Below are 18,833 nucleotides of genomic sequence, written 5' to 3'. Positions count from 1 at the left end.
TGGGACTGGGTGCCCAAGGGACATTTACTGGGAGCACCACACATCCAACCTTGGACAGGGATGAAGGGAGAGACAGAGACATCCAAAGAGCTCCTGAGGACTGGCTGAGCTGCTGGGAATGCTTTGGGGCACCCTGCATGGGACAAAAAGTCCCTCTCCCTGATTGCCAGTTCACCCTTCAGCCTCTGCTGAATGGAGTGGGTGACACTGGAGCCCTTGAGGAGGAGACCCCAGCACCCTGCTGGTGTGAGAGCTCTCTCAGAGGAGATGTGCAATGGCCCCAAACAGGCAAGCCAGAGCAGCTCCTGGGACAGCTGCCACCAGCCTCTGTCATGTGTGATCTTGTACGACACCTCAGGAGGTGCTGCTCCAACATTGATGATAATGGAGGTTGAAATATGTGACAAGGAAATACATAACAGTGGAATGATTTTGTGACACTGTAAAAGCCCTTTAGCAGAGCCCCAAACTGGTTGGGACATATCTGGGAGCAGTGAGGTGCCCATGACACGCGCTGCCTCCTTACTTTGGGGAAGAACGTCCTGGTGACAAAGTGCTTGTACTCCAGGAAGGGGATCCCCTGGCTGCGGTTTAGCTCCTTGGTCAGGTCTGTCATGTCTGTCTGCAGCTCTGCAAAACCTTACACAAAGAGAGGTGCAGATGGTGAGAGTCCAGTCCCCACCAGCTGAGACAGGCTGGCACTGGAAGGAGGGCACAGCTCCTCTCTGCCCCTCGTGCCGTGCCTGGTGGGGGCTGGAGCTGAGTTTGCTCTGAGCAGCACATTCACATCAGGGTTTAACCATCACACTGTGCACCTTTCCCTGAGCACTGACAGACATTCCCTGCCCAGGAGCCCCAGACTCCCAGGACAGGACCATGGACCATGGGATGGTGGGTGCCTGGAATACTCCCAGTGCTCCACGAGGAGTGTGCTGCAGTTTCTGCTGCACCCAAGAGGAAAGCACACTGAGGGTTGGCATGACCTTCCAGGAACCCTCTGACACAGCCCAGGCCATTAACCCCAGGGCAGAGAAGCTGGTGGCACTGGAGATCAGTGCCTTGCCCAAGCCAGGCAGCAGGACAGTGACAGGGCCACACTTCAGCCACTGAGCCACATTCCCAAACTCTGTCAAAGCTCACAGGGGATCACAGAAACTCTCCTGCAAATAATTCTGTGATCTCCTACACAGCACAAGGTGAATTGCTTCAAGCCTAACCCAACATCCCACTCCTAGCCGTGGCTCCTGGGCACCCAGACAGACTCACCTTTACGGATTTCCTCCCGGATCTGAGACTCCATCTCCTCCATCTGGAGCAGCGTTTTCTGCCAGTAGCGCTCAGCTCTGCGGCTCTTTGTGCAGAACACAAAGAGAGCTGCAACAGGGGAAGAGAACAAGCCTTTTGGACCTGGGCTTAGGAGCAGCTGCAGCTGGGATCACAGCAGTTCTCCCTGACACGAGTGCAGAAAGCTAAACCCAGGGCTGGTTTCACACCTACCACCAGACTGGTATTGCTCAGGCAGTTGTCGATTATCTGTAAATAAGTAAAACCAGCTGGGATTTCATGATCATGCTGTAACTGTCATCTTCAATTTAGGTCTGGACTGTCTGTATTCAGCTTAACTGTATATTAATGTGTTCCAGCTGATTAATGAATACAGAATTGAGGATGTTTACCACCTGTATTACAGTGTTCATATCTGACAGTCTTCCCATGCCTCCAGAAATATGTTTCTAATCATGGGCGGTGCATCTAGTAAATAGGGTGCATTAGAGCTTTTATTAAAAATAAATTAAATCCTTATTAAAAAGCCCTCATTTGCTGTGAACTGGCAGGTTTCCTGCTGCACAGTCATTCTGTGCAGGGACCCCAGTCCAAGGACAAAGGTGTGCAGCACAGCTTCCAGTCAGGTACATACACCAATGTGCCTGCTTCAGATTTGCAGCTAAGGATGCTGGCTCTGCTCTTCCTACTCAGTCAGGCACCTGCCACTGCTTGTCCCTGGTGACAGGACCTTGGTCTAAGAGCACCTTTGGAATGGTCTGGGACAGTCATGCCTGGGACCAAGATCAGTTCCTCACGTCCTTCTTTATTTTGTATTATAGTAACTACTAAGTATTTGGAGAAAAGGGTAAGTTTATAAATATCACACGTCCAAGCACTAGAGTTGAGCTGTGGGCTCGGCCAGGAAAAGCTCTGTGCTGCAGGGAGCTGCACCCAGACTAGCTTCAGGTGCTGCAGCACTCAGAGTCACCTTCACACCTCCACATGCAGAGAGGAAAGACTTGCCAGAGCCTGGGAGCACACAGGTCCTTCCCTTACCTACGACAGAGAGGACCAGCAGGATGCTGCAGATGACAATGGAGACGATGATCGCGGTTTCTCCTCCGCCGAGGTGCAGCATGGCAATTGTGTAGTTGAACTTTCCAACTTGGATCTGAGGAGGGAGAAGGAGGGAGGAAAAGCAGGGGCTGAGCAGGTTTCCAAGGGGCTGGGAGCAGGGAGGGAGGCAGGGCAGCACTCAGCAGGGCAGTCACTGTGGCACGGGCTCCCAGGCTGCGGGGAGGGAGCTGGGCTGTGCTGGGCTGTGCCCCTGGGCACCTGTGAGGCTCCAGGAGCCCCAGTCCCTCCCAGCAGGCTGTGAAGCTGCAGTGGAGCCCATCCTAGGACCACCACAGGGCTTTGGTGGCAGAAGTGCAGGGCCCATGGCCCCACTGTTCCTGCCCCAGAAGAGAGAGCCTTTTCCTAGAGAGCCCTGGTGCTGCTCTTACCAGAAAATCACTTCCACTAAGCATCAACCTTTTCATGGCTCTGAACAGCCTTTGGAGCCCTGCTGCACTCACCTTTCCCCTCCACAATCAGTACAGCTGCCACCCAGAAGAAGCAGGGTTAAGAAACTTTAAAGTCCTTGAAATATAAATAAACGAAGGGAATAAAAATAAATGAGACCATGGAGGAGTAATGGTCTTGTGGCTACAGCAGTGAAAGGGGTGTCAGAAGGTGCTGGCTCTGCTCCCAGCCTCTGCTTCTTGTGACAACAAGCACAAACCACTAGAGCTCAGTCCTTGGGTCTCCTGATCTCCAGAAGGGAAGAGGCCACCACACATCACAGGCTGGCAACTCACTGGGTGCTGTTTACAAACAGCTCTTTGGGCCCTTGGGATGAAAGGATTCCACAGTATCATCTGATAAGGAAAACTCATGACCACACAAGGCTTTCGCTTCTGGAAATGAGAGTTTCACTTCTCCCAAGGAAGGAGAAGTGAGAGAAATTTGAGAAAAAACCTTGAAATTAGGTATGGGAGAGCTCCAATAATCTTATGATTTTATTAATCTTTTGATTAATCACAATTAATCTCTGATTTCCTGTGTCATGGAACATAGCACCCCTGGGAAAGGTGCCCACTGGGGTGAAATTCCAGCAGCTCTCAGCCACTGGACCAAAGCCATCCCACAAGCAGGATCTTCCCAGCAGCTCCACCACCAGACACAGAGCTCCATCCTGAGGGGAGCACTGCTGGGGACATGGTGCTGCCAGGGGAAGGCTCCAGACATGGAGGGCTCTGCTCTCTGCCCTGGCACATTGTCCAAGAAACATGGGGCTGGGCAGGGACAGGAGGCACAGCACTGCAGGAGCACCAGGGCAGCTCCACTCTGCATTCTCACAGCCACATGCCAGCTCAGCAGCTGCACCTCTGCCCTCTGATACACTGCAATGAGGCAGCTCCTCAGTGTGCTTAGAGTCTTTTTTCCCACCCCATTTGACAAGTCTCTCCTATGTAGCTGGACAGCTCTACCCAACACTCAGTGTGACCCAGGCAAGGTCCCTGCACGTGCCTGCCCTGTGTCACCACAGCCATTTCTCATGTGGGATAAGGCAGCAGCTCCTCGTGGAATGGCCAGAGGAGAGAGCCCCAGCCATGTCTGTGGGTTCAGTAAGGATGCACAGGTATGAATATTAGCAGACTAATTAGCTGCACTTTCATTGCTGGTACAGCCTGAACAGCCTTGTGACTCTCCTCCTTCCTGGGGACTTGCCCTGATTGGTTAATGTCACATCAAGACTAGCAAACTCAAAAATTCCTTTTCTTCCACAAAGGGATTCCCCTGTTTCTCAGTTCTTACAAAAAAAAAAGGGAAAAAAAAAGTTTAAAATTACCCAGTTTAAAATTCCTGTGAAGATGACTCAAAAAATCCTGTTACTTCTGCATTTCCGTGTTTCCAGTTTGCAACATAAATTCATGCACCCCAGATTGTTGCCAGTAAACTGGACAGCCCTGTCAGTGAATTGGTGTCAGAGGATCCTTGTGCCCATCCCTGCACCCTGGTGCCCAGCTGTGCCAGCACAGCTGCTCTGTCCCTGTGCCCCGTGCAGCTCCCGCAGGGTCCCCAGGAGCGCAGGGACCCCGTGCCCAGCACTCACCGTCACGGGCAGCTGCCGCTCCGAGGAGCTCAGCGACTCGTTGATGGAGCAGTGGATGACTTTGTCTGAAACAATCTGGATCTCACACGAGATCAGGCCGATTTTCACCTGGTACTCATTGCTCTCCAGGCCCAGGCTGTCAGGCTCTTTCTAAAGACAGAAATAAAATCAGGATGTCAGGCTGCAGCAGAGCAGTTGGAATTGCAATCGATCTTCCTGCTTTCCTTTCCACATTCCCTGCTGGTTTGCAGATCTGGGAAGACTCTCCCTCACCAAGGACATTTTTCCAGCACTCCACGGAAAGCCAAAACCAAGCCATTCCCCATTTTCCTGTTTCCCATTCTTCACTCAGCATGGGGCAGAGGATGAACAAGCCCCTCATGGAACCTGGAAAAATCTGCTTTTGATGGGGCCTGCTGTGCAGGGAAGATAAGGATGTGAGTGCCCATCTGGGAGGGGGAAGGATGTACAGCAGAGGGGACAGCCAGGGGATGCGCCTGCAAAACCTGAGAGAGGGGGAGCACATTTCTGGAGCACGTTGCAAACAATTAGGATATCCTGCAGCAAACAATGGCCTTTGAATTATTATTGCTCATTGTCCAGGCCACTCAGCTTCTGCACCCCAACTTCCTTGTGAGCTGAGCTGAATTCAGTAGCCAAAAATGAAGAATGAATGACCTGTTTCTGCAGGAATAAACACCTATTGTCAGGCCCTTCTGCTGCACCTGCCTGGTTCCAGGCCAGGGCATTGCAGTTCTTTTCCACATTTTCCACATTTCACTCAGCCCCTTGCTAAGCACCCTCCCCACACAGCTCCCTGGCACCATGCCTCAGGAGGATCCCCAGACCAGGCTGCACCTCCTGGGGCAGAGAGATGCAGAAGCTGCAGGCTGAGCCAAATTCTGGCAGCTGCTCCTGCCTCCTCAGTTCCCATCCTTCCCCTTCTGTCTCCTGTGCCTGTGCACAGTCCCTGTGCTGGTATTTAGGGCTGAGGCTCTGTCCAGGGTGGAGTTGGCAGCACCCAGAGAGAAGCAGAGCTGCAAACACTGCCCTCTTACATGTATGACCAGAGTCAAGGGCTCGCCGGGATGGTGCTTGATCCACTTCTCCTTCTTGGCCGTGGAGAACTGGGGGTCAGCGTAGTAGCCCAGGCTGAACTTGCTGACGTGCAGGGCCTCCTCGGGGCTCAGCTCCTCGTCCAGGGCCAAGCGCTCGTCCGTGTAGAGGCGCCCATTGAGGTAGAAATCCACGGGGGCCGGCTTGGCGCCCGCCGTGACGTTGGAGGCGGCGGGAGAGGGGCAGGTGATGGCGGTGTCGGTGTGCACCTGGCAGCGCTGCAGCAGCAGGGGGGGCTCTCAGAGCCGGCCCCACCAGGGCCCAGCCCCACCAGGGCTCCAGACCTACAAGGGATCCCAGCCCCACCAGGGCTCCAGCCCTAAAGGAATCCCAGCCCCACCAGGGATCCAGACCTACAAGGGATCCCAGCCCCACCAGGGCTCCAGCCCTACAAGGGATCCCAGTCCCACCAGGGCCCAGCCCCACCAGGGATCCCAGCCCCACCAGGGATCCAGCCCTACAAGGGATTCCAGCCCCACCAGGGCTCCAGCCCCACCAGGGATCCAGCCCTACCAGGGCTCCCAGCCCCACCACAGCTCCAGCCCCATGAGGCTCCCAGCCCCTCCTGAACACAGGCCAGCCCCAGCCCAGCTGCTGGCAGCAGCCCTGGCCAGGACACGCACCGTGTGCTCCCTGCCGATGCCGCGCACCACCATGGACACGTTCTGCACCAGCCCAAAGCCTCTTCCTTCCAGGGTGATGATCCTGCCCCCGCTTTGAGAAGGGAAGAAAGAGAGGGTCACTGCAGAGGACAGTGCAGCCGTGGCATGTGATGGCTGCATCTTCCTCCTGTCATTTTCTCAGAGATGTTTCCAAGCTGCCTGAGCAGAAAATGTGACCCAGCAACCAAAGTCTTCTTCCTACTTACAGCAGAGACCAGACAGCTACCACAATACCAGGGAAGAAAGGAAGGAAGGAAGGAGGAGTAGATGCTCTGGTGGGAAGGGGTGAGCCTCTTCCAGCATCAGTGGATGTCCCTCTTCCTCCCAGTGCCCAGAAGAGCAGCCTCTACGTGCCAGGGTATGCAGCAGGCACCCTGCCACTGGCTGTGTTAGTGACACGTGAAGGGATGGCCAGGAGACATCCCTGCCCTTGCCCTTGCCCCTGCCCTGCACAACCCACACAGAACTGTGGGATTTGGGGAAGGAAACATCCCTCATCCTGCATCTTCCAGGAACTTCTGATTGAGATCAAACTGTGAAAGTTGCTGTGTTTTGAATCTGGTTGGGGAGGAATGCAGCACATGGGCCTCTCACTGTGCAGTCAGCTAACAAGAACAAGGAGCAGCCCCAATGTGCACAAGGCAGAGCAATGGCTGGAGAACCATCACCACTCATCTGCACCCTAGGTCAACCTTCCCCTTCCCCTCTATCACATTTGACTTGTTTGGAGTATTTGCCAGGGAACAGGCAGGACTCAAAAGTCCTGTTGTCCAAAGAGCACTCCAGGCATGGTGACTTCTGGCACGAGGCCCCAGGGCTCTCTGAAGCCTGGGGATATCACTAGGAACTTATGATCCAAGTTTCTAGCTGCAGACTAATGTACAACTTTTGCATTGGTTTAGATTTTGGTTACATGGATTATTTTATCAATGTGGTAAGAGAAATCAGACCCAGCTAATTTTTACAGCAGTTATTGGCACTCATGGTCAGCAGCCCAGCAATGTGCTGCAGCACTCAGACTGCACAAGCTGCACCAGAGGCTGGGGAGAGCCTGCAGCTCCCATCCCTCTTCTCTGAAATTTGGGAACAGCTCTAAGTGCCAAGGAAGCAGACTAACATGACTAAGATATACTCCAGTGGTTTCCTTTGTGACCATGGGCAGGACATTCTTCCCCTGTCTCTTTTTAGACACAGCTCTCGCCACTCAGCAGTTGGAAGCTTTCGAGGGGCTGTGCCTGGCTGAGTCATGGCTCTGCCTTTCCCCAGCATTCCCACAGCCTGCAGCCTTGGCATTGTGCTGGGGAACAGAGAGGCAGCTTTGTTCCAAGGGGATCAGACCATCAGCTCCTGCTTGCCCCTGGGCATGCTGCTTTCAGTGATGTGCTGCTGCCACAGCCACTGGCCTCCCAGATTTCCTACCCAGCCCTGGGTTTTCCAGCTCCACAGGTGAGGAGGGTGGTATTTCACCACGGTATCCAAAGGAACAGGAGTCTGAGAACTCCACAGAGACGTGAAACTAAAAGCAGTGCACTTTAAAAATTAAATACTGTGACCTCAGGGAAGGTTGAAATCCAAAATTACAAATCTCATCTTATCCTCCAGCAGTTTTACTGCCAAGAAAAATCCTCAGGGTCTCACAGAGCCCCCACCTGGGCTTCCCCAAAGCACTCACCAGGTGAGCACAGTATAGTTACCAGGGCTTTTTTTTACACTCCTAAATGCATCAAAACAAGCTATGTGTGAGTCCTGGTGTGTGAGACCTTCTGTTCCCGAGCTGGGGTTACCCTGGAGCACCCCAAGAGCAAGCTAAGGCACCCTCTACACCCATCCAGCCCAGGGCTGAGAAGCCCCTTTGTCCTGGCAGGACCCTGTCCCACCTGGGACTGACCCTCTCTCTATGGGCTGTCCCAGCTAGGGCAGGATCTCACCTGATCTGGCTCTTCTTGGGGTTGATGTCTGATATAACTGGGTTCTTCTCATACTTGAAGGTGATGTTGTGGCTGGCACAGGACTTGTTCTCGAACTGCACACAGACGGGCACGGCGCTGGGGAGCTCCACGGCGGGCATGGTGCAGGTGATGGAGCTGTCACTGCGGCTGGGGGGACAGCAGGGCTGAGCTGTGGGCCAGGCTGCAGCCTGGCCTGAGCACCCTGAGAGGCAGAGCCAGGGCTGCAGCCTGGCCTGAGCAACCTGCCAGGAGGAACCAGGGCTGCAGCCAGGCCTGAGCACCCTGAGAGGCAGAGCCAGGGCTGCAGCCTGGCCTGAGCACCCTGAGAGGAGGAACCAAGGCTGCAGCCTGGCCTGAGCACCCTGAGAGGAGGAGAAGGGCTGCAGGCAGGACTGAGCACCCCGACAGAAGGAGCAGGGCTGCAGCCAGGCCTCAGCACCCTGAGAGGAGGAGAAGGGCTGCAGGCAGGACTGAGCACCCCGACAGAAGGAGCAGGGCTGCAGCCAGGCCTCAGCACCCTGAGAGGCAGGTGGCAGCCACAGATGACAAGCAGTTGTCTCTCCAGGCTGGTGACAGGCAGCTCTCAGCTCCCACTGTCCTGCTGCTGGGCCATTCCCGAGCAGACAGAGGGCAGGGCAGCCCTCAGGGCAGCCAGGGGATGCTCTGCCAGCATGCAGTGGTGCCCCCATCCAAACCCTCTCTCTGCCTGACTCCTTGGGGGACAACACCAACCATCCTAAAGCTTTGGCTCTCGTCACCAGCCCAGTGGCAGCCCCAGCCCTGCTCCCACCTGAGGTCCGTGCACTGCTTGGAGGAGTTGATGAGGACCCGGAGCTCTGAGCCCACGTCCAGCCTGCTGCCTCTGATGGTCACTCTGGTGCCTCCTGCCTTCGGGCCGTTTGGAGGAGATATGGACTGCACCACGGGGAGCTGAAAACAAAGGGGAAATCTGTGTTCTAGCCTGGTAAATCTGCAGCTGGATATTCCACACTGTCCATGGGAATTGATTCAGAACTTTGAGTAAGTATGAGGCTTGAACAGCAGCACAGCAAAAGGTTTTGCTGGCAAGGTTTCAGAACAAGAGAAGTGGTACAAACACTAAGGAGCAACATAATATAAAACCTCTGTGACTCTCAGTGGTCCCTAAATACTGGCTGTAAATGAAACAGGGGGCCAAACAGGAGCCCAGGACCGCACCATTCCCTTCAGATTTCCAGCAGGAGGTCCAGAGCTAGTGACAGCACAAGGTCTATCAACAAAAGGAAATTTCTCACTCATTCCTCCCCTTACCATCTCAGCCCTTCCAGATCCATATCCTCCTAAATGCAAGGATAATGTTAAAGCCCCACGGGATGATGGCCTTGAGATGAGTAAAATGGCCACCTGGGTTTAGATAATTGAATATCAGACCCCTGCTAGGGAAGCTTCAAATCTGCATCTCTTGAGGCAACGGGAACTGCGGGGGAAGTCACTTTGCCTCTTGCCATTTGCAGCAGAAATTAGTGTGTATGTTATCTGTGTTTGCAGCCCCTGGAAATCTTCCTGAGATTCATGAGCTGGAGGCTTTGATAACTCACGTGGCGCTGAGCCCTCTTGTCTGCTCACAGACACCCCAGGAGAGGCTGCTGGCAACATCCCTGCTCCATTTGAGCAGGACAGCCAGGGCAGGGCAAACCAGGATCTGCAGACCCTTCCAAGGTGTCTCTGTCAGGCAGAGCCCAGGGCTGGCAAAACAGGATCTGCAGACCCTTCCAAGGTGTCTCTGTCAGGCAGAGCCCAGGGCTGACCCCCTCAGCCCAGCCCAGCCCTCGCTCCTGCAGAACAGAACTCGCAGGTGGGCACAGGCTGAGCCTGCTGTTCATGCCCTGCCTGGCAGCCTGTGCCACACAAACCTGTGTGCTAACATCTACCCTTGTCCTTGTCCTTCACTCCCCTGCAGCCATTTCCTGTCTGTCCTGACCGTCACCCATTTCCACTGGATCATTCACTAATTTGTATTTCTCTGGGTGGCTACAGGCAGCTGTCTCCTGCCCTTGGCCCCTAACCCACATATTCACAACTGCAGCTACAGCATCAGCAGAGAGGATTATTGCTGTTCCCCAAAGCCCTTCCCCTTAGGCAGAGCCAGGGGCTGCTGCTCTTGGTGCACTGCCAGCACCAATCCCCTCCACCGCAGCTTTGGCAAATCCAGCTCATCCACAGCCTGCTGTAATGTCCTGAAGAAGCCTCTCCCTCCTCCTCAGCACAATTACAGCTGAATTCTGTCTCTTCTAGGTGTGTATAATGGGCACTTTGAAAGGTGTAGCACACAAACAACATCTGGTATTTCATGAAGTACCTTCTTTGGAAGGGCAATTCTGAAAGTCTTTTAAACTTTTCCAGGCAAACTGTAGCAGTGCCCAAGCTCAGGTCTCACTAAAACCAGCCTTGCACGGTGTAGGCTACTCCATTTGCATGCCATCAGGTGTGAGAGGAGAGCCAAGAACACAAGAGGTTGCTTGGTCTGCAAATGGTGTGAAAGCTCTTTCAGTGTAACACACCTTCACCATGCAGTGTCCCTCCACAACACACATGTTTTCTGGGGCTCCAGCCTCCTCCCAGGCCAGCAACCTGCAGCACAGGCTGTCCTGCCCCAGCTGGAGCTGCAGTGGAGGCACAAGGCTCCAAGCACTCCATGTGCCCTCTACACCCACCCAGCATGGCTGCCCATGAATACTGCCCAAGAACAAGGTTCATGTAGGGAAGAGAAAAAATGCATGAATTTCTCTCAGGTTTATAGAGATGAAAGCTATCTTTGTGAGACAGCACAGCACAAAGTCATAAAGGGCTTTTCATTGCACAATGACATGGGGTTAGCTTCAGTGTAATCCCTACACATTATTTCATGCAAAAACTAACACAGTCTCTGCAGCAAAAATATCAGCTCTAAATAATGTGAATTCATGGAATGTAACTTGCACAGCACAAAGGGGCTTCACAAGTCTCAAAAAATATCACAGGTTGCAACAGCACTTCAGCAAAAGAGGTACAAGAAAACTGAGTTCCTTTTTATAACAGGAGAATTGTCAATAGAGCTGGGATGAGACAGACCCCCACAGGAGCTGAGTCTGGGAGCGTGGCTGTGCTGCCAGCATCCTGCTGTGGTCCTGCCATGCCCCACACAGGTGACCACAGGTGAGGTGACACCTCAGCAGCTCTTGAAGGAGCCCAACATGCAGCTGTAGATCCTGTTTCTCAGCCAGTGGGGAAGGCGTGGGGAGCTGCACAGTCACCTTGAGGAGCCCTCAGGAGACAAGGCAGGCACTCACCACGTAGGAGTAGCGCTCCCTGGACCTCCCTTCCCGGCTCACGTTCACTGTCACCACATCCGAAAACGCCTCCGGCGCCTCTCCGGTCTGGCACACGACCCTGTGGGCAGAGAGGGCAGCAGTGGGCACGTGGGCAAGGGCAGCAGCAGTGCCAGTGGGCAAGGGCAGCAGCAGCAGTGCCAGTGGCCGAGGGCAGTGCCAATGGGCAAGGACAGCAGCAGCAGGGACAGGGAGGGACAGGCAGGGCCATGCTGGGACAGGCAGAGGCCAGGCAGGGCCAGGCAGGGCCAAGCAGGGCCAGGCAGGGCCAGGCAGGTCACGGTCCCTCCCTGCCCCACTCACGTCTCAGACACGCTGTATCTGTGGGGCAGGGGCACGCAGGGCACGGCGCCCACGCGCACGGCGCCCACCACGTCGCTGAAGCGGCGGCCCAGGTTCCTCCCGCGGATGGTCAGCAGAGTGCCCCCCTCCAGGGGCCCACGCAGCGGCTCGATCTGCAGCACCAAGGCACGGGTCAAAGTCAGAGCATCACAGCATCACAGAGACCCAGCTATGATCCACGCCACTGGCAGGGACTCCTTCCACTAGACCGGGTCAGGGGAGAACCAAGAGCTTCTGGCCTTGGTCCCTGAGCCATTCCCGCTGCCCAAGCACCACCTGAGCCCTGTGAAGCAGACAGAATCACTCCTCACACTCCTGCTTGCCCACTGCACCCAACACCATGGTCTCCTTGCTCTGGCTTGGCAGAGGAGAAACCACCACACCTCTCTGCTGTGCTGGGCAGTGGGGTTTGGTCCACTTCAGCTGCAAACACATCTGGGAAGAAATGTGATTTTTTCCACACACTAGCTTTGGACCCACTCCTACACCTCTGCTTTCACCTGGCAGCTGCTGCCCCCAGCACTGCTGGGGACAGAGTACTGGTTGTGACAACATCCCAGTGCTGTGAGAGGACAGGGTACTGGCCATGATTGTGCTGCTGTTGTTTCTCCCACTAACATGATGAACACTGGATCCTGTCACTAGCAAGACATCCTTGCCCCCAGGTGACTCGAGAGCATAGAAAGTCAGCGAAAACTCAGTGCTGGTCTGGACCCCATCCTGTGCCAGGGACACCGTGCAGATCCTGCTCTGCTGCAGGCAGGAAAGTGCACACACCCAGCCTTGGCACACCCAGCACAGCACAGCACAGCACACACCCAGCACAGCACACCCAGCACAGCACACCCAGCACACCCAGCACAGCACACCCAGCACAGCACACCCAGTGCACACGCAGCACACCCAGCACAGCACACCCAGTGCACACCCAGCACAGCACACCCAGCACAGCACACCCAGCACAGCACACCCAGCGCACACCCAGCACAGCACACCCAGTGCACACCCAGCACAGCACACCCAGTGCACACCCAGCACACCCAGTGCACACCCAGCACAGCACACCCAGCACAGCACAGCACACCCAGCACACCCAGCACAGCACACCCAGTACACCCAGCACACCCAGCACACCCAGTGCACACTCAGCACAGCACACCCAGCACAGCACACCCAGCACAGCACACCCAGTGCACACCCAGCACAGCACACCCAGCACAGCACACCCAGTGCACACCCAGCACAGCACACCCAGTGCACACCCAGCACAGCACACCCAGCACAGCACACCCAGCACACCCAGCACAGCACACCCAGCACAGCACACCCAGTGCACACCCAGCACAGCACACCCAGCACAGCACACCAACCACAGCACAGCACACCCAGCACAGCACACCCACTGCACACCCAGCACAGCACACCCAGCACAGCACACCCAGCACAGCACACCACACCCAGCACAGCACACCCAGTGCACACACAGCACACCCAGCGCACACCCAGCACAGCACACCCAGCACAGCACATCCAGCACAGCACATCCAGCACAGCACACACCCAGCACAGCACACCCAGCACAGCACACCCAGCACAGCACAGCACAGCACACCCAGCACACCCAGCACAGCACACCCAGTACACCCAGTGCACACCCAGCACACACCCAACACACCCAGTGCACACCCAGCACAGCACACCCAGCACAGCACACCCAGTGCACACCTAGCACAGCATACCCAGCACACCCAGCACAGCACACCCAGCACACCCCGCACACCGTGAGCGCCCTCCCGCCGCCCCGGCCGTACCTTGCGGATCTCGGGAGCGGGGCAGGCCCCGGGCAGCTGCGGGGGCTCGGGCTGCAGCCGGCAGCTGGAGCTGCCCTCGCTCCAGAGGCAGCGGTGCCCCAGGTCCTCCCTGCCCAGGCACTGCGAGCAGTCGGCGCTGCCGGTGGCGCAGTTGTACACCTCCACTGGAGCAGCAGAGACAAACAGCGAGCTCAGCCTGGGCTGCACAGCCCTGCTGAGCCCCAGGCATCAAACACACATCAAACACACACAGCCCCTCTCCCCGCTGCCCACGGCACCCCTCCGGCGACACTGAGCCGCGGCGGGTCGGCAGAGCACTCTGCACACACCGGGAGATGGAGCAGCACTTGGCCACCAGCCTGCAGATTCCCCACAAGGCCTGGGCACTTGTTCACACTACAGTGTAGTTTAGCACTTTCTTTTGCTTTTTTTCTCCCTTGAAAAACAAGCAACACCCAAACTTGGAACATTTGTCAATTAATGCTACGTGTTTCCAGCTCTCAGCATCCACACAGGAAGCTGCTGGGCAAAGCTGGTCCCATCCTGCCAGGAAAGCAATCACATTTCAAGTGGGGTGGTTTGTGCTTTGTACGGTGTTTACAGTTCTTTCCTTCCCCCTGTGACCACAGACCCTTTCACTGACTTCTTGTCCCTTCAGACCTGCTCAGCTCAGCTTCCATATGTTTTTCTTACACTGCCTTTACATTTGGTGCCCTGGGTTACATTTCCTCTCCAGCCTCACGACTTCTGCCACTTGAGTGTGGGTACCCACGGAGGTAACAGTCAGAAATGCTCAGGGTACATGGCTTTCACACCCTTTTCCCCAGAGGAGACTTTGCAGGAGCACATAAAACACAGAAACAGACACATTTGGCACTTCTGCTCACAGGAGCATCTTAAGGCACTTCATGAGCAACTAATGAGTCCCTCAGCCTCAACGCTCTGCTGTGCTGTGCTAATGAAACTTCATCAGCACCAACACTGCCTGTGCCGTGCTAAATGAAACATCACTGCTGCTGGGGGTCTCTCCTATTCTCCACAATAAAAAAAGCTATTCCATGTCATCTGCAGTCCCCCCAGGGAGTTACACTGGGTGGTTTTCCAGCCAACAGCAGAGCTTGCGTTCCTTCAATGGACTATCAAAACAGAGTGTACAATAAAAGCTAATAAATATTGAAATAATAAACACTAACATGAGTGATTTCATTAAAGACATTTTAAAAGATGGCCATGTTTGTCTGGCAGATCTCTGATGCAAGGCAGTCTCTCCAATGTGACTCACACCAGCCTGAGCAAGGCGAGGAGGAGCCAGAGCAGCCTGACAGTCCCGTGGGAACTCCAAATATTCTGCCAATTCCAATGGATGCAAACATGGCCTATGTAAACGAGCTCCTTCTCCATCAGGAGGAGGGGAATTCCACTATGCTTTTTCTGCTGTGGTTCCTGCTCCCAGCACCACCCACACAGAGAACTGAGTCTTCTACACAGCCAAAACCCAATGCCCCACCCCCCTCCTCAGGGTTACCACTGTATTGCAAAATTGTGCCCTCTTCTTTCTGCAGAGGAACCAGATCTCATGCCTGCCCATGCTGGTATTCCCAGGTATTTTCACTTTGCAAGGATTTATCATGGGGAAACCTTTCTATCCTGGTCATTGGATGCTGGTGCTCGTGTCTTTCTCTCTGTCACAGCTACCCTCCAAAGGAAAGCTTTGGGCTCCTCTGCACCTCGGATACATCAGCCCCTTCTGCCACAGCTGCTGACACTGTCAGGAGACAAAGGAGCTTGGAATGTGCCTCCAGCCAGAGCCCTGGGCAAAGGGCACTGCCAAACCTCTGGCTACAGAGTGTGGCACTGCTGTGCCAGCCCAGCTCTGGATACCTTTTCTGAGCCTGACTCATTTCGAGTCTGCCTGCCTGCCTTCCTCAGTTTGCTGATGTAGCAAGGGCTTTTTTGGGAATCCAGCCATTCTTCACAGAGACAGAGAACAGGCCAGGGGTGAAATGTGCTTACACATTTTATTCCTTCTCAGCAGAGGAAGCAAGAAGAAGGACTCAATTTTCACAGAACCTCGATGCCAAGCTCCTGTGAGAGCTGAGGGAACAGCCCTGCCCATCCCTTCTCTCTCCTGGAGGAATTCCTCTCTGGCCCACATCCCTGCTGTGACTGGGAGCACCAGGAAACTGAGCCAAGTACTGCTGGCAGGTGAGACCTGAGCTGCCTGGCTGTGACAGGGATGTGGTGGGTGCCAGTCTGGGCTCTGGGCTCATGTCCATGGGTGACTCTGGCTAAATTCCCTTTTCCCATGTGCCTGAGAGAAGGAACTGTGCTGTGCCCACTGGAGCTGTGGCCTCTCTCCTGCAGCCACAAACTCTGCCCAGGTTTGAGAATCATTCAAGCCAACCAGATGAGAGGAGCATAAAAATATTTTCAACTCAGACCTGTCATCATCTCCGGACTGTCGATAAATCTGTCTGGTTTGTCCTTCAGCTGGAGGTTCACTGGGAAGCGATGGCTTTTTTCTGATGTGTGGAGCTGCACACAAAAAACAAACAAAACCTTACAAAATTTAGTAAAATAGGAGGTTACACACACATACACACACACTATATGGATTGACCTTTCTTGTGAGGCTTCTTTGACCACTGCTCCTCTACACACAAGGGTCTGATCTTTAGCAGAAGATGTGGGACAGTTTTGTTTTAATCATTTTGCTGAAGTCCCAGCAAAGGGCACCAGCACATAGTGCATATCATGGTGAGCACAGAGCCTGGGTTGCTGCTATTTTTAGCAGAAAAGGACAGGAAAACGAAGAGCCTGGCTTGTCTGCACATTCTCAGTGCAGGGCTGTGATACAGGTGACGTGATGGAAAAGTGCTCTTCTCCAGCTTCCACTTGCAATATTCCTCCTGGTGAAAGCCCAAACCTTTGCTGCATTTTGCAGGTGCAATTTGCCCCCTGACAACCACACACTGCTTTCCAGTGAGCATCACAGCATTTTCTCAGGCAATTCCTTGCTCAAAATAAAAGCTACAGAAACAGCAATCCTGAAAGGTGGCCAAATTTTTTGCCTGAACTGAACTCTTCCCATTTAGAAAGGTAAACAAGCAGCTCTTTCCCAAGCCCCAGGGGAGTGGGGGCCAAAGCCACTGCAGATCCCACGGAGCTGGGAACACAGCACTGGTGAGATGTGTGTCCCTGCCAGCACCAGCACACACAGAGACCCAGAGGGGAAAAGGCAGGAGTGAGAGATGGAGGAAATGATGCCTTGGCTTTTAGAGAGCAAGTGGTGTCCCACTGCCAGGTGGGAGGCTGGGGGTGAGACCCTGCCTGCCGTGGGGCCTGATCCTCAGCCTGGGGGAGCAGGGCTGGCAGCCTCAGCCCTCGACTCACCAGCACATGAACACACTCCACGGCAGAGGAGTTCACCCACCGGGCTTCAAATGTCCCGTCTGTCCCAAAATGGCACTCCAGAGCTGTCTCCTAGGAGAGGGAACACAAGGCAGAATGGCTGCAAGAACTGTTTTGTGCAGTTCTCTGTCTGTCAGTCGACCAGCAGGGTCCATGTCCCACCTTGATCCTGCCCCTGGCACCTGGGCTCTGCCCAAGTCCAGCAGGAGATCAGAAGCTGGCACCAGGAGCTGAGCCTGGCCCCTGGCACACACAGAGCAGGAGCTGAGCCTGGCCGGGCTCCTGTCACCCCAGCAGCTCCTCTGGGCCGGGCTGGGTGGAGCTCACACTTGAGACTGAGAGCCAACATTGTCCCAGGACACCTTGCCCAAACCAGTCCAAACCAGTCTGTGATTTGGACTCAAAGTCACCTTCTTCCTCCTCCTCCTCCTCCCAACAACTACACAGAGAAAATCTCTAATTCAAACAAGGACCCAGCAGAGAACATGTTCAAAGACAGACTCTGTGCTGTTTTCCTGATAACACAGGGATGATATCCTGCACCAAATCACTGCTGTGCCCACATCCTGCAGGAAAAATCCAATCTCCAAGCAGTTGATGCTCCACCACTACTGAGGTCTAACTACCCTTTGAAAACTGGCAGATCTGATAAAAGACATGGAAGGAAGCACCAGGCTCCTGGCAGGCAGCTGCTGGCTCAGCAAACACACACACAGGCAGAATCTTGCCCAGGGCATCACCTGTGCCCAGGCAGCTCTGGCCTCATGTCCCTGTCCTGCTGCAGCAAAGGGGTGGGGGCACATCCCTGAGGCTCCCAGCTCCAGCAGCACTCACGAGTTCCTGCAGAGAGGGAAGGAGAAGGAGTCCTGCTGTCCCTGGGACAGTGAGCAGAGGTGGTGGAAGGAAGCCAGACTGCCAGAGCCCCTCCTGCTGCCCCTTTCCTGCTGACTCTGTTTCCTGTGGGCTCCCTGCACTATTGCTTCCTCCTCAGCCACCTCCAGCATCCAGATAGGAAGAAGGATTTCTCACCCTGTTTTGCTGATTGCAGAGGTCACAGCCTCCTTCCTGGAGGCTGGAGCTGTGCAGGAAAAGGCCCCCCCATCCAGGCACGAGGGTCTGCTCTGCCCCTGAGCCAAGGGCAAGGAGGTGTGGGGAGACTGGTGCCTCCACAGCCTCAAGCTGCACCCTCCAGCACGCCAGAACAGCTCCACCAGCACTTCCAAAACTCTCCTCTCCTGAAGAAGGAGCCACTTGGCTGCCCAGGTGCTGCAACCTTCAGCAGGGGCAAGGCAAACCTGGCCCCGTGAGCCCTGTTGGTCTGAGCCAAAATTACTCAGGGCAGATTTCTACAAACACCAGAGCTTACTCAAGCACTTTCCCAGCTCAGTCTCTTTGCCCCAAATTCCTCTGGCTGTCTCTGGCATGCTGCACATCTCCAAAGACACCATTTGATGTCCACTCTTGCTTTCCACTGTTAGAATCAGCGTGTCAGAAAATTTCACAAAAAGTACTTGTTCACACCAAACAAGTTCTGCAGTGAAGACCTGAAGGACATTTTCACACCAAACAAGGAGTGACAATCTGAAGTTAAACAATGCTTCCAAGCTAACTCTGTGGCTCAGACAGGCTCCTGCCCAGCACTCAGAGCTGTGTCCTTTGTTCCTCAGCGTGGGCTCTGGGGCCAGGCTGGCAGGAGGCAGGGAGAGCAGGACACCAGCAAACACCCACAAGGGAATAGGCAGCTTTATTTCCCCCAAACACCTGTCCAAACC

At 54.8% G+C, this 18,833-nt stretch overlaps 1 protein-coding gene across 2 annotated transcripts in view; it reads right to left on the bottom strand.

The window, feature by feature from the left end:
- Window positions 1–18,833, bottom strand: part of PLXND1 (plexin D1) — a 66,916-nt gene that overhangs the window by 20,774 nt on the left and 27,309 nt on the right. For both annotated transcript variants that reach the window (XM_056501294.1, XM_056501295.1), the window contains exons 10-22: window positions 17,044–17,133; window positions 16,092–16,185; window positions 13,651–13,814; window positions 11,801–11,952; window positions 11,459–11,558; window positions 8,941–9,080; window positions 8,130–8,297; window positions 6,163–6,253; window positions 5,482–5,757; window positions 4,424–4,573; window positions 2,323–2,437; window positions 1,267–1,374; window positions 527–639 (exon numbers count right to left, since the gene is read on the bottom strand). In XM_056501294.1, the coding sequence (XP_056357269.1) occupies window positions 527–639; window positions 1,267–1,374; window positions 2,323–2,437; window positions 4,424–4,573; window positions 5,482–5,757; window positions 6,163–6,253; window positions 8,130–8,297; window positions 8,941–9,080; window positions 11,459–11,558; window positions 11,801–11,952; window positions 13,651–13,814; window positions 16,092–16,185; window positions 17,044–17,133 (1,761 nt within the window). The remainder of the gene's footprint in view (window positions 1–526; window positions 640–1,266; window positions 1,375–2,322; window positions 2,438–4,423; window positions 4,574–5,481; window positions 5,758–6,162; window positions 6,254–8,129; window positions 8,298–8,940; window positions 9,081–11,458; window positions 11,559–11,800; window positions 11,953–13,650; window positions 13,815–16,091; window positions 16,186–17,043; window positions 17,134–18,833) is intronic.

This window comes from Oenanthe melanoleuca, chromosome 12, assembly GCF_029582105.1.
Source record: "Oenanthe melanoleuca isolate GR-GAL-2019-014 chromosome 12, OMel1.0, whole genome shotgun sequence".
NCBI lineage: Eukaryota > Metazoa > Chordata > Aves > Passeriformes > Muscicapidae > Oenanthe > Oenanthe melanoleuca.
Note: the sequence above shows the minus strand (reverse complement) of the source record. Positions and strands in the feature narration are given on the sequence as shown.